The following is a 14,513-nucleotide window of genomic DNA, read 5'->3' as shown; positions in this document are numbered from 1 at the left end:
TTGGTGAAAACCAATTGAAAAATATTCACTTTTTGGAAGTTCTATTTTTCCGACAAGAAAAGCTCAATTCATTAATTTTTCCAACACACATTTTTCATAAATGTGTTTATTAAACAAATAAAAAAAATCACAAGTACCAAAAGGAAATGCACTAAGTTCTAAGGCATCTTGTATCAAAATTCAATTTAAGAACATTGAAGTCCATCAGCCGAAATAGCTCAGTTGGGAGAGCGTTAGACTGAAGATCTAAAGGTCCCCGGTTCAATCCCGGGTTTCGGCAATTGCTTTTTTTTCCTACAAATTGTATACGACCAGTAGGAACACGAAAGCAATAACGGCGCTGTAGTTGAATGTTGTTAAGTGTGTAAATTAATCTTGTTGTCTTGTTTTATATTTTCTATAAAAAACGAATTTCGACCAAATTCATGTTTCATATTTCCAGCATGTGAGTGGAAGCGCCGCGGGTTGTCTTGCTTTAACAATTAAATTTATTATTTAGCCAACAAAAGCATTGGGCACAGCTAGGTCATCATAATTGACCTTTTTTTTTAACGAAATTTGATTATAAAGAATATCACATAAAGTATAAAATAAATGTTTGCGGATAATCATTTAGTTCTACTACTCTGTCTGTGTTCTTAAAGACCGCATTCGACACAGGCAAGTCATGTGCCGAAATAGCTCAGTTGGGAGAGCGTTAGACTGAAGATCTAAAGGTCCCCGGTTCAATCCCGGGTTTCGGCATTGAGTATCATTTTTTGGATTTTTTAAATTAAGAGCTTAAACATCTATCCGTGTTTATTTTTAAAAATACAGTAATTTCGTAGCTTCAAATCAATCTGATATAACAAAAATAAGTAATAATCAAGTTTTGGCACCAAAAGTTATTGTATTTTAGAGTATTTTTTTGTTTTTGATAACAGATGAAATTTAAATTAAATATACAAACAGCTATGCCACAAGAAAAAGAAAACAAAAGTGCATGAAGGCTCTATAAGGTGTATATACGGCCAAAGCTTAAATTGTTGCAAAACAGTCATCGACAGTGTTGAATAAAATGTTAAAAACATTTAGCGTGGACTCGAACCACTTTGATAAGAAATTATTTAACCACTATAATCTAGTAGCTTATTTGAGAGCTTCTCAACATGTGCCGAAATAGCTCAGTTGGGAGAGCGTTAGACTGAAGATCTAAAGGTCCCCGGTTCAATCCCGGGTTTCGGCAATCAGAATTTCTTTTGTAGCGTACAGATTATTTATTTTTTCCATTCACTGAATTGATTAGTTACATAAATGTGACTAGTTTTCTTGGACTCAAATGGGTGGATGAATGCATGTAAAATTTAGTTTTAAGTTAATAAAACGAAGCCCAAATATCTGAAATCTAAGTTTTCAGCCCATTGAGTTAGATATAGAATAATAAGTCAATATTATCTCAGTAATATAATTCATATTTTATTCATTGTCTAAATTAGACACTTGTATATTGTAATTGGTTATGCAGCCATTAATTTAATTATTTAATGTGTCTACAATATTATTACAAACTAGCATTAACTAAAAGTGCATGACTATTGATTTCTGGAAGCCCACATGCGAACTCCTAATATCCATATACATATGTAAGCATATAGAGCAAGTATTTTAATAGATTTAGTAAAGAATAAAGATGTGGACAACAATTATATATATATAGTATATAAAAAGACAGGTAGAATACGAAAAGAAAGCTACTGATCTATTAATTATAGTGTTGCTTTGAAACTAAGCCATATTTCACAGTACAAATTGATTATGATTTATACCTTCGTATAAATAGTATGTTACCTGCCTGCCACAGTACAAATTGACGGGGGCAGCTCACACAATGAAATTACGCACAGACAATGAGTAAGACAATTGGCAGAAAGGCAAAGTAAGGCTATAATTTCATTGTATGAGTTGTCCTCATCGAGATGTTCTATAGTTAGTTAGTCCATACTTAGTTTGTAAATATGTTACTGAGTAGCGCGTTATAATTAACGCGTACGTATAAAAACTTTAGGCTATTAAGTCGCGACACAGAATCGATCGCATATTTTCTAAAGCTAGCGGTTAGTCGGGGTTGGGGGAACTTATGGACTAACTAAAAGTCTGGATCGTAGTCGCGTGCATAGCGCGTTCGACTCGCATGATTGTTGTAGCTGTACATCTGATGCGCATCGGCAAAGGCATCGGGATATTGATGCCCATAGCCTTGCTGATGGGCGGGATACTGCTGGTGCTGGTGTTGCTGATGATGCTGATGTGGCCGCTTTAGAGAGTCGCCCTTCTGCGAGTACGTTGGCTGCTGATCATAGAAATAGTCGCCGCTGCTGTGTGGATGGCGAGTCGATCGCCAGCTATCGTAGATGTTTGAGCTGTTGCTGCCGTGCATGGAATTGGTGAAGCGCTGACAACAGAAAGGTATATAATTATCAGAGAAGTGACAAAATAAATCAGTCTGTGTCTTACCTTTGGCTTAATGGGTTGCTTGGTGTCGTTCCAGGGATCGTCAATGTTGTAGAAATCATCAACTCCGTAGTTATCCGCGCCGCCCATGTGATTGACTTTCAGTTCGTTAAGCATGTCGTTGGTCAGCGGAATGGGTGTCTTCTTGGCGCGCTTCTGACGATTAAGCAGCTGCAAAGATGCGACTTGTGTCAGTGTCCAAAAAAACATTGCAACTGTCCAATTGCGCGTCCACTTACCACTGTGACTCCAAATATGACGACAAAGACGAGCGAGCCTACGCCTATGACGATGACCACAATTGCCCACTGTGGAATAGGAAGATCATCCTCAGCGGCCTCGACATTCGTATGCAAGTTCTTGGCAATGACTGTGTGAAGAGACAACCAGAAGGGGGTCAATTAAAAATCAGTTCAAAAAGGTTTTCCTTGCTTAAAAGAGACACGCACCACTGAATTCGGTGGCCACCGGGTCGATAATAAATTTGCCCATTTGATAGCTGGCCTTGACTAGATGCTCCTCCTGCGGCCCGGACACGCTGTCCGTTTCATTTTCCTGGGCATCCTTCTCGGGCAGCACAGGTATTGTGGGCTTTGTTAGCGCGTCGTGGAACAGCTGCTTAATCTCCAAAGTATCTACATCCTGTGTGATGTTCGCCAGCTCGACGTAATAGTCCACCAGTACGCTGCCTTCACTGAAGCTATCAATACGAACTTTCTTGTACCACTTGCTCAGTTGCGCTGCATTGGAGTAGACCTCATTGAGCTAGAAAGAATGTAAGAATTAGTCGATAGGTTGGCAAACCGAAATACGTGTGTTACCTGTGCCTCCAGCTCGTGGGCAAGGTTTTTCCATTCGAGCGTGTTGTGATCCAGCAGCTCAGGCTTCCAGGCCACACCATCGATAATCTTGATGGTGGCCTCCAAGTCACAATCAGCCGTACAATGTCCCGGCTTGGTGGGTCGTGGTGTTGTCGTAGTCGTCGTAGTTGTTGTTGTGGTGGTGCTTGTGCTCGTGCTGCTGGTGCCCGCGGCTGTCAGCAGGTCCTCAAAGTTGATGGTCTGCGCATTTAACTTGTCAATGGACAACGGCGTGGTGGGTGGTGTAGGCCAGCCGGTGAATTCGGTGGTTGCGCGCACCGGCGGACCCTTCTTGATCACCACCTGCGGTGATGACGGCGGCCCCTCGCTTCCCTCGTGCGGTGTGTGCGGCGTGGTCAACCTGTGGGAGCCGAGTCGCTTGTGGAAACCTTTGGGAAAGACAACTTTGAGACCGCCTCCGGCACTGCTTTCATTGCCGGCTGCCTCGGAGCTACTGGGAACTGGCACGCTAGTTGATTTGGGCCTGCTCGTCGTCGTGGAGGTTGAGGCTGGGTGCACGGGCTTCGGCTTGTAGCCCGGTGGTAGCAATGAGGAGAGCAGCTCATCATCTTCAGAGGCTACGTTTAACTTCGGCTTGGCCGTGCCATTCAGCTTAAACCCAGGTGGCAGCAGGCTGCTAATGTCGTCCACCTTAAGAGGGGTTATGCCAACAGGCAGCTTGGGTTCGCCATGCGCTTTCTGTGGCGGCTTATAGCCAGGTGGCAGAAATTTGCTCAGATCGTCGAAGGGCACGGCAACCGCAGGGGATCTTTGGGTTGTTGTTGTTGTCGTCGAAGAGGGGCTAAATCCCGGCGGCAAAAACTTGGAAATGTCGTCGACCAGCGCTATTGCCGGCTTTGACGTAGTCGAGTTCAACTTGTAGTCTTTGGGCAGCAGCGCAGCGAGGCTGTCATCGAACTTGATTTCCTCGAACAGGCTGTCCAGAGCAGCTGCTGTCTTGGTTGTGCTCTGGTCCGGACTAGCCGTTGTTGTTGTTGTTGTCCTGGGCGGCTTGTAGCCCTTGGGCAGGAGACCTGCTAATGCAACATCCTGAACACTGACTACGCCGTTCTTAAAGGAGCGACTGATTGTAGAGTTGCGTGCGGGTTTCTTTGGATTGGATTGCTCTTGTACTGGTGCCTCTGTTGTTGTTGTTGTCGTGCTTGTTGTTGTGGTTATCTTGCGGTTCTTATAGCTGGACTTGGGCTTAAAGCCAACTGGCAGCAGACCGGCCAGCTCATCCATTTCACTTTCATCGAAATGCTGCACCTTTACCCTACTGCCGCTGCTTGTGGTGCTGGGCGTCGAGGTGGTGCGGGGCTGGAACTTGCGTATGTTGGGCGCAAACCTGCCTGCGCCGGTTGTCATCGTGGTGGCAGGTGTTGAGGCATCCATTTTACTAATGATGGGATACTTACCGGAGAGCACACCGCTGGACAGCTCCGATTGCACGCGATCCAGCTTATCGATGATGCTCTCCGTGGAGGGTCCCTGAACAGGCAACGATCTCTCCGTTGTGCTGGACGAAGAAGACGTTGAAGGCGTTGTCGTTGTTGTTGTCGTTGTTAAGGTCTCCTCGCTGCTCTCGTTCAAATCGGCCTGCTTTTGCTGCTGCTTGGAATGCACCTTGCGCTCCAGCTCGGAGAGCGTTTGCTTCGTCTCCTCCTGCTCGATGGCGGGGAAGGGCAAAAACCGGGCTCCGTTTATGCTGCGACTCGTTTGAATTGACGCCACAACCACATAGCTCTCGGTCACATTGGGCGCGGCATCGTATTCGTTGGGCAGGGGTGTTGTAGCCTCCGTTTGTTCTTCGTCGAGCTGTGGCGCCGGCTGGCTATCGGGCAGTGTTGTGCCAATGCTGCTGGGCGTCACTGGATAAGTCGGATAGGCCGTGGAGCCATTGACAACGCTCTTCGTGGTCACCACAGAGATTATTTCACGCTCATCGTTGTGGTCGAGTTCCCTGCTTGGCGCATGCTCTCCCTCTGTCTCGCTCGTTAGATTACCGTCGTGTTTGCTGCCCTCCTCGCCGGTCTCTCCAGCTTCGCTTTCATCTTCCTCATCGTACTCGTATTCTTCGGCACCTAAATGCGATATACATCGATAGGATTTAATTTTTAAATATGACTTACTCTCACCATCTTCACCCTCCTCATCGTCGTATTCGGACTCGTCCTCCTCCTGTCTGGATGAGCTCTCCTTTACAGTTTCCGGCGCAGCCTGCGTCGGCTTGGTGCTCTGCGTTGTGGTGCTAATCATCTCGGCTAGCAGCTCGGTGGTGTTGACTTCTAGTTCCAGTTCCTGGTCCTCAGTCGAGTCTTTTTCCTTGGATATCGCTGTTGTGGCCTTCTCCTCCTCTTCAACATATTCATATTCGTGTGCAGGATTTGACATCGTTGTCTCCTCGGTGAAGTCGTGTGCCTCGGATGAATCTGTTTGAGTTTCCTCCGTACTACTCGTGCCGGACTCAGCTTCATTGCTGTTGGCCGTTGTTTCGGCTGCATCGAACACACTTGAGTTGGACTTGTGCTCTTGGCTGGCTTCAGTTTGGGCTACTGTGGCTGGTGCAATCGTTTCCTCCTGAAGTGGCAATTTCTCTAAACTTGAGGACTCTTCAGGTCCATTGGCTTGTTTTAGTTCCTGTTCCAGCGACTCCTGATCGTACTGCTCATCATCGCTTTCCTCTTGTTCCGCACCCTCCGTGGTGCTGGTCGTGGTGGATGTGGGTCGCGGTACCTTCAGCCTGGCGCTGTTGTAGTTGAAGGGTCGCTTGCTGACAACACTCGCGGGCTCATTGATTTCACGGCTAATGAACACGGGACGCCGCGGGCTGGATGCCTTGCGTCCAAAGCTGGGACGCTCCGCAGGCGTGTTCTGGGTGGTGCTGCTGCTGGTTGTCGTGCTTGTGGATTTGGCTGCTCCGCGATTGCTGCCAAAACGATTATAGCGCTTGCTGCTCACCTCCGCGCTGCTGCCCGTCGTTGTTGATGTTGGCGTTGAGGAAGCAGCTATGGAGCCGGAAGGCTGGAATCGGTTGCGCAAACGATAGGGCCCACTTGCTTGGGGCGTGACCTCATCTGCCGCAGGTGCCTGAGTGCGGCTGCGGGTGCCGCTGGGCGAAAAGCCGCCATTGCCAAATGGGCGGACGGCAGCGCTGCTCGAGGGCAAACGCTTCTCGTTCTGAAAGCAAAAAAGATAACACAGTTATGAATCGCAGTAATCGTCTAGCGGTACGCTTTGCCCCAGTTGCTCTAGGTATTGCCAACCCGACAGCTTTGCGCCCCATTCTCAGCATTGGCTTTTGTGGTCACATGTTAACGTCGGCGTCATGGGAAACTGTTACAGTTACAACATGGTCCCCCTCCTAGGCACAGACACAGACACCCGTTCACAATAAACACAACAATCGCTGCGGTTCGTCTGTCAATTGTTTTGCGTGCGAACTCTTCCCCAGCTGCTGCCTCTCCTGCCGCAGTCTGCGGCATTCAAAAAGTGATTCTCAAATTTGTCTAAAGCGTTTTGTGCAAATTTCGAGTCGTCTGTTCCATTTGGCAGCTTTTGGTCTCTATAATTTATGCGCTCGTATTTATTTAATTTTGATGTGAAGGCAGCAACCGCCGCGACTCTGAACCATCCAAGAGCTTCGCACAGGTTGCAAACGTGACGCAGTCGCAACGTGTTCAGCTATTGAAAGCCGCAAGATTGAGCATTGCATGATGATATTTGGGTCGCTGCAAATCTCAGTGAAGCCCCCAAGTGTAATCTTGGGCTTTGGGTAGCTGTGCAGCCGTGTGGCTAAAGGTGGCAAAGGTTACAGCTTCTTGAGCGAAGTCTGCGATGACTTTATGATAATTTCAAAGTTTGAAAGTGACTTTGACTAAAATATCAAATACAATAAAGAAGTTTTCTTTCCCTTCGAGGCACCTGCCCTGAAAACATCCCTCAGACTTTCATTCGATGAGGTTTGCAGTCAAAAGATTTGAACGCTTAAACTATATCGAACTAATGTGGACCGTCAATGTTTGTATTGTAAATGGGCTTAGCTGAGATTTATCATTGGAACACTTTCGCTCAAATTAAGTAACAAATTGCGGCAATTAACTTCAAATGAAATGTATAAAATTGAATGAGTCGGATGCCAAATGAAAGAGTGGGCGGCGAGGTGAGAGCGAGCAAACGTGTTGAGTGGCAAAACAATGTGTGCTAAGTGCTTCCAGAGAAAACAGTTTTGCAGCTTGGTAAACAATTCAATCGTGTTCGTATTTGTTGGTTATTTGTACACTTAAATGCACAAATTTAATGGTTATAAGGTATAGGGAATCTCCGCAAGAGATTGGTCCCAAGTGAATAATTCCTGATCTGAGCTAGATGGAGACAAAGCCAGATTTCATTTATTTGGCTGCCTCCAATCGAAGTTTATGTAAGGGGAGTGGCTATTTTTTATAGGCTTTTGAGGGATTAATAGGATCAAACATAGTTGAATGACAATTTATACTTAGTAGGGATCCGTACAAATTCAAAAAGGTGTAATATTTTGAAATCAGACATTATTTACCCGAGATATTAAAAAAAAATCATCGAAAAAGTTTCGATTTTCGCACCGACCTCGATTTTGAAAAAATCGTGATGGAAGGTCATATCTCCGCGCGGAGTTATGTCGTTTTGGAACGTCATATCTCCGCGCGGAGTTATGTCGTTTTGGAACGTCATATCTCCGCGCCCATCGATATTTAAAATGGTTGAATGACAATTTATAGTAGGGATTCGTACAAATTCAAAAAGGTGTAATATTTTGAAATCAGACATTATTTACCCGAGATATTAAAAAAAAATCATCGAAAAAGTTTCGATTTTCGCACCGACCTCGATTTTGAAAAAATAGTGATGGAAGGTCATATCTCCGCGCGGAGTTATGTCGTTTTGGAACGTCATATCTCCGCGCGGAGTTATGTCGTTTTGGAAAGTCATATCTCCGCGCGGAGTTATGTCGTTTTGGAACGTCATATCTCCGCGCGGAGTTATGTCGTTTTGGAACGTCATATCTCCACGCGGAGTTTTGTCGCTTTGGAACGTCATATCTCCGAGCGGAGTTATGTCGTTTTGGAAAGTCATATCTCCTCGCGGAGTTATGCCGTTTTGGAACGTCATATCTCCACGCGGAGTTTTGTCGTTTTGGAACGTCATATCTCCACGCGGAGTTATGTCGTTTTGGAACGTCATATCTCCGCCGGAGTTATGTCGTTTTGGAACGTCATATCTCCACGCGGAGTTATGTCGTTTTGGAACGTCATATCTCCTCGCGGAGTTATGTCGTTTTGGAACGTCATATCTCCGCCGGAGTTATGTCGTTTTGGAACGTCATATCTCCACGCGGAGTTATGTCGTTTTGGAACGTCATATCTCCTCGCGGAGTTATGTCGTTTTGGAAAGTCATATCTCCTCGCGGAGTTATGTCGTTTTGGAACGTCATATCTCCCCGCGGAGTTATGTCGTTTTGGAACGTCATATCTCCACGCGGAGTTTTGTCGTTTTGGAACGTCATATCTCCGCGCGGAGTTATGTCGTTTAGGAACGTCATATCTCCTCGCGGAGTTATGTCGTTTTGGAACGTCATATCTCCACGCGGAGTTATGTCGTTTTGGAACGTCATATCTCCTCGCGGAGTTATGTCGTTTTGGAACGTCATATCTCCGCCGGAGTTATGTCGTTTTGGAACGTCATATCTCCACGCGGAGTTATGTCGTTTTGGAACGTCATATCTCCTCGCGGAGTTATGTCGTTTTGGAACGTCATATCTCCGCGCGAAGTTATGTCGTTTTGGAACGTCATATCTCCGCGCGGAGTTATGTCGTTTTGGAACGTCATATCTCCACGCGGAGTTATGTCGTTTTGGAACGTCATATCTCCTCGCGGAGTTATGTCGTTTTGGAACGTCATATCTCCGCCGGAGTTATGTCGTTTTGGAACGTCATATCTCCACGCGGAGTTATGTCGTTTTGGAACGTCATATCTCCTCGCGGAGTTATGTCGTTTTGGAACGTCATATCTCCTCGCGGAGTTATGTCGTTTTAGAACGTCATATCTCCCCGCGGAGTTATGTCGTTTTGGAACGTCATATCTCCACGCGGAGTTATGTCGTTTTGGAACGTCATATCTCCTCGCGGAGTTATGTCGTTTTGGAACGTCATATCTCCTCGCGGAGTTATGTCGTTTTGGAACGTCATATCTCCACGCGGAGTTATGTCGTTTTGGAACGTCATATCTCCGCCGGGGTTATGTCGTTTTGGAACGTCATATCTCCACGCGGAGTTATGTCGTTTTGGAACGTCATATCTCCGCGCGGAGTTATGTCGTTTTGGAAAGTCATATCTCCGCGCGAAGTTATGTCGTTTTGGAACGTCATATCTCCGCGCCCATCGATATTTAAAATGTTTGAATGACAATTTATAGTAGGGATCCGCACAAATTCAAAAAGGTGTAATATTTTGAAATCAGACATTATTTACCCGAGATATTAAAAAAAAATCATCGAAAAAGTTTCGATTTTCGCACCGACCTCGATTTTGAAAAAATCGTGATGGAAGGTCATATCTCCTCGCGGAGTTATGTCGTTTTGGAAAGTCATATCACCTCGCGGAGTTATGTCGTTTTGGAACGTCATATCTCCCCGCGGAGTTATGTCGTTTTGGAACGTCATATCTCCACGCGGAGTTTTGTCGTTTTGGAACGTCATATCTCCGCGCGGAGTTATGTCGTTTTGGAACGTCATATCTCCTCGCGGAGTTATGTCGTTTTGGAACGTCATATCTCCACGCGGAGTTATGTCGTTTTGGAACGTCATATCTCCTCGCGGAGTTATGTCGTTTTGGAACGTCATATCTCCGCCGGAGTTATGTCGTTTTGGAACGTCATATCTCCACGCGCAGTTATGTCGTTTTGGAACGTCATATCTCCTCGCGGAGTTATGTCGTTTTGGAACGTCATATCTCCGCGCGAAGTTATGTCGTTTTGGAACGTCATATCTCCGCGCGGAGTTATGTCGTTTTGGAACGTCATATCTCCACGCGGAGTTATGTCGTTTTGGAACGTCATATCTCCTCGCGGAGTTATGTCGTTTTGGAACGTCATATCTCCGCCGGAGTTATGTCGTTTTGGAACGTCATATCTCCACGCGGAGTTATGTCGTTTTGGAACGTCATATCTCCGCCGGAGTTATGTCGTTTTGGAACGTCATATCTCCACGCGGAGTTATGTCGTTTTGGAACGTCATGTCTCCTCGCGGAGTTATGTCGTTTTGGAACGTCATATCTCCTCGCGGAGTTATGTCGTTTTGGAACGTCATATCTCTACGCGGAGTTATGTCCCTTGTTGGAATAGGGAAAGTTTTCTGATTCCTTCATCATGGATTTTATCCTGGCCCCAGAAATGTTCTGGCTTGGAAGCAGCTGAAGATAGTTCTAACAGTCTACTACAAGTACCGAGGTTATGCCTTGTAAGGACAACGGCAGCATTTAGTCAAAATATTAAACACCTTTTTAACGATTTAATACCGAACAAGCCTAAGATCAAATCATATATATATATATATATTGTATATATTATACATCATTACAGGCGATATATAACTATTTCCTTAAGCGTTTTGTTAAGAGAGCTCAATTCGAATAGATAAAACATTAAATAAGATCTGGCGAAAGGTAAAAATTATTTCATTTGATAGGCTCATATATAAATTGCTGTTGTTGTTGTTTTTTTATCCAAGCTGCGGCTTTAGTCAACAAAAAAAATGTTTGTGGTTTGCAGCAACTGGTTCTGGGATTGGGTGAATTGGCTGCTGGCAAAACAGTTTGCCTTTTTTTTGTTTTTTGTTTGGAATCACGTAAGAGAAAGAGAAACAACGCCAACTGATATTGGCCAAATCAGAGCATGGCCAATTGTTTTGTTAAATGTTATGCAATGCCAAAAAAATGTTTGTTGTTGTTATTTCTGTTCCTTTTTGTTGCTTTTACTTTTCTGTGCCCCACAATAACAAATGTCTGTGCCTGTATCTAGTGTATCTGGCGTCGTAGTCGGAGTCTGTACGAGCTCTCGTTGGACATTTCCTTACCGTTGCCTCACTGAAGTGCGCCAGAAACTGCGTCTGCTGGTGTGGCACATTGACGCGCTGCGTCTGCGGCTGGAAACCGTTCAGACTGTGCCCCAAGCTGTTGCTGTTGCCGCCGTTGCGTATCGCTTTGGAGCGTGTAAATCCATTGGACGGCGCTGCGGACGCTGATGCGGACGTTGCGCCACCGCCTCCAGCACCGCTGACGGGCACACCAAAGGGGCGTGGCGAGATATCGTAATAGTCCGACTGTCGGTTCGGTTTCTGTGGGATGCAAAAGAAAAACCAACAAGTATGTTGTTATTACTAAAGCCAAATTAATTAGTTTTCAGCTTTCAGTGCGCGAGAGCCCTTCATGATGGTTAAATAAAAATGTGTAATTTATTGACACAAGATTAAAGATAAAAAATGATACGATTAAATTGTAATATTCAAGCTAAAAATCTCAATTTAAAAACACTTTATCACTTTATTTAGACAATTCTAACAAAATCTGTAAAAGGAGAAAACCTTGTTTTTAGATATGGGAAATACTTTCCCATTTGCTAAGCTTAAAGAGAAGTTTGAGCATTTTCAGATTGAATTTAAAATTATGCAACACTTTAAGAAATTGAATTTGTTTTTCAATGAAGAAGTTCAAGCCGACATAAGCTGACTTTAAGCTCAGTTTTGGTTGCATTTCATATTTTCCCAAATCTAACCGATATCAATCGATAAGTTGACAACCAAAATCTTCAAATGATACAGTTACTGAGGTGTAGCCCAAACACCGTTACGGTGCATACACCTGGCATTTTGTTGGGGCCTTCGGCACACGTGTTGCATGCAATGCCAAAGCGCTTTAAGATCCAAGCTCCAGAAACTGAGAGGCGACTGCAAATGAATGGAAACCAAATCGAAATCGAAATCAAAATCGAAAGCAGCAACAACATAACAACCTATCCGCACAATGGATATCTATCATAGAAAATGTTTGATTGAAGTGTATCAAGGTCGCGACTGGCCGCTAATTACAGAAATCGCCGTCAGTTTCGAGTACTTGTTGTTATTATGCATTATTATTTTTATGGTTGTATTTTGTTTTTGTTTTTCGTTTTTTTCGAAAGTGCTTCTAACTTTGGGGGGGGCCCAGAGCTGGCCGAGCTGCAGGTTTTGCTCTGTTAAACAAATTGCATACAAAACGCAAGTTTTGTTGCTAAAAGGCGAATTTTATTGCATGCTTTTTCCTTTTGTTTTCCGCTTCTTGACGTTTACGCATCACAGAACACCCCACAGAATACGCCCCAAACGAAAAATCACTAGAAAAAAACAGCAGAAGCTGCAGGCAATTTGTTATTTGAGCAGTTTCTCCAGCAATTTTTTGAGAGAAATGCTTTCGTCGTCAGTTATCCACAAGTCGTAGTCTGATTAACAGTCATTAATTAGGCATAGCTGCAACAATTAAAGATTGAGCTGGGGACTTCCAATAACAATTTCACTGCGCTTGGCGCCTGTCAGAGCCGTGGGTGCAATAACCGACTCGACTCTAATGGGGCGGCTCTTCAACCGCCGAAGAAAGCGTCGGTCAAGTTATTAAACAGCTCTCGAGTCGTTTGTCAATATGGCAGCATAACAAACCATGAAAAGCGGCTCACGTACTCCACGACTTTGGTTGGATTGCGATTAAATGAAGAGAGACGACAGCATTGGACTAAGGAGTGACAGAATGCATAGCATAGGCTCTTCTTTGGGAACTGGCTTTCACTTCAAACAACTCGTCGCTAATCTACAATCAAATAATAATTCATCGGTAATGCACATCGACATCAAATCCAAAACGTATCAAAAATAGCTAAAATGCTTCCATTATTCATATTCTCATTTCTCATTTTTTAGAAGAGATCTTTTTATATTTTATTTTCTACACGTCGAAATTCAAGTACGCTTGAGTTAATTATTGCAAATCAAGTATCAATGCTTTATATTCTTTTCCCAATATGGTTCAGATATCGGTTCAGACATCTTTCAATCTATCATTAATTTTCTACTAAGCTTTATGATGCACTATCCACACGGGCCGTCTTCGATATATATAAACAAACCTTAGCCTGAAAACAGACGGATGTATATATATGTCGGTTAATGCTGATTGATCATGTTCTCCGTCTATGCATGACAAATTATCTGTATATAAGTTCTTTTTTTGCTAGCCTGATTTATGACATGGCCCAGATAAGGTTAGGGGCACGGAGCTCCCGTGCCTGCTCCCGCAACTAACTTGGCTTAATTGAGCTCTCAAGTGGCTACACTCGAAGCCATAAAGAAGTCACTTCCATTAGGCAAATCAGTGTCCAGCCTTGGTTAACGACACAATCCAGCTGCAAGTGCGAGGAACTGCAGCAGTCCGACTTGAACAATGGAGGGCAAGACCTCTCGCTGGGCGCTGACAAACTGCAAGGCAACAACTGGCGACTTGTCTGTCCCAATACCAGTTCCAATCCCAGTCCCTTTACCCGCACTTTGGGCCCTGACATGCCAATTCAATTAGGGCCAAACTGGGACTGCAGCAAAGTGCGTGCTCATGCCTGCAAACTGGTAACTGGTAATAAACAATATGATTATACAGTTTTTCAATTAGAAACACGTTCCTCTGAGAGGCCGAAGTCTCTAACAATGCATTTGAGCCTCGGGAATAATCAACAAATAATATTTGTTGATTCGTTGATATGCAGAAGACGTCTTTTGTGTGTGCGTTTTTTGTTTGCAGTTTCGGCAAAGTGAAAGTAAGCGGGAAAATGGATTTGGAAATGCTTCCAGCTCTGACCAGTGGCCAGTTGTGTACGGGTGTACACCCGCCGTCAATAATTTCATTGTCTAGTGTGTAATTCGATTTACGTTTTGAGCATTGCGTGAGTCGTGCACAGTTCCAGGCCGAGCCAAGCAAAAGATGGGGCACGAAGTGGGAGGGAGTCGTCGTCTAGAGCTGGAGTTACAAGACCGGGCAAATCTTCCTGAATCTGTCTGTAATCATTTTACCAAGCAAATGGTTTCCTATGTGTTAGGAAAGTCCCAGAAACTTG

At 44.6% G+C, this 14,513-nt stretch overlaps 1 protein-coding gene and 3 non-coding genes across 5 annotated transcripts in view; 3 read left to right on the top strand and 1 right to left on the bottom strand.

The window, feature by feature from the left end:
* The first annotated feature begins 207 nt into the window (after positions 1-207).
* Positions 208-280, top strand: TRNAF-GAA (transfer RNA phenylalanine (anticodon GAA)). Its single transcript has one exon. It is a non-coding gene; the product is annotated as a tRNA-Phe (tRNA).
* A 391-nt stretch (positions 281-671) lies between these two features.
* Positions 672-744, top strand: TRNAF-GAA (transfer RNA phenylalanine (anticodon GAA)). The gene has a single exon. It is a non-coding gene; the product is annotated as a tRNA-Phe (tRNA).
* A 408-nt stretch (positions 745-1,152) lies between these two features.
* On the top strand, positions 1,153-1,225 carry TRNAF-GAA (transfer RNA phenylalanine (anticodon GAA)). Its single transcript has one exon. It is a non-coding gene; the product is annotated as a tRNA-Phe (tRNA).
* A 492-nt stretch (positions 1,226-1,717) lies between these two features.
* The window catches only part of LOC6625907 (uncharacterized), a 40,260-nt gene continuing 27,464 nt past the window's right edge, over positions 1,718-14,513 (bottom strand). For both annotated transcript variants that reach the window (XM_002049820.4, XM_070209640.1), the window contains exons 4-10: positions 11,458-11,718; positions 5,489-6,530; positions 3,312-5,434; positions 2,940-3,255; positions 2,730-2,860; positions 2,494-2,661; positions 1,718-2,431 (exon numbers count right to left, since the gene is read on the bottom strand). In XM_002049820.4, coding sequence (XP_002049856.2) covers positions 2,126-2,431; positions 2,494-2,661; positions 2,730-2,860; positions 2,940-3,255; positions 3,312-5,434; positions 5,489-6,530; positions 11,458-11,718 — 4,347 coding nt within the window. In that variant the 3' untranslated portion in view covers positions 1,718-2,125. The remainder of the gene's footprint in view (positions 2,432-2,493; positions 2,662-2,729; positions 2,861-2,939; positions 3,256-3,311; positions 5,435-5,488; positions 6,531-11,457; positions 11,719-14,513) is intronic.

This window comes from Drosophila virilis, chromosome 5, assembly GCF_030788295.1.
Source record: "Drosophila virilis strain 15010-1051.87 chromosome 5, Dvir_AGI_RSII-ME, whole genome shotgun sequence".
In the NCBI taxonomy this organism is placed as follows: domain Eukaryota; kingdom Metazoa; phylum Arthropoda; class Insecta; order Diptera; family Drosophilidae; genus Drosophila; species Drosophila virilis.
The sequence above is the reverse complement of the archived record's forward strand: the minus strand, read 5'-3'. Positions and strand labels throughout refer to the sequence as shown.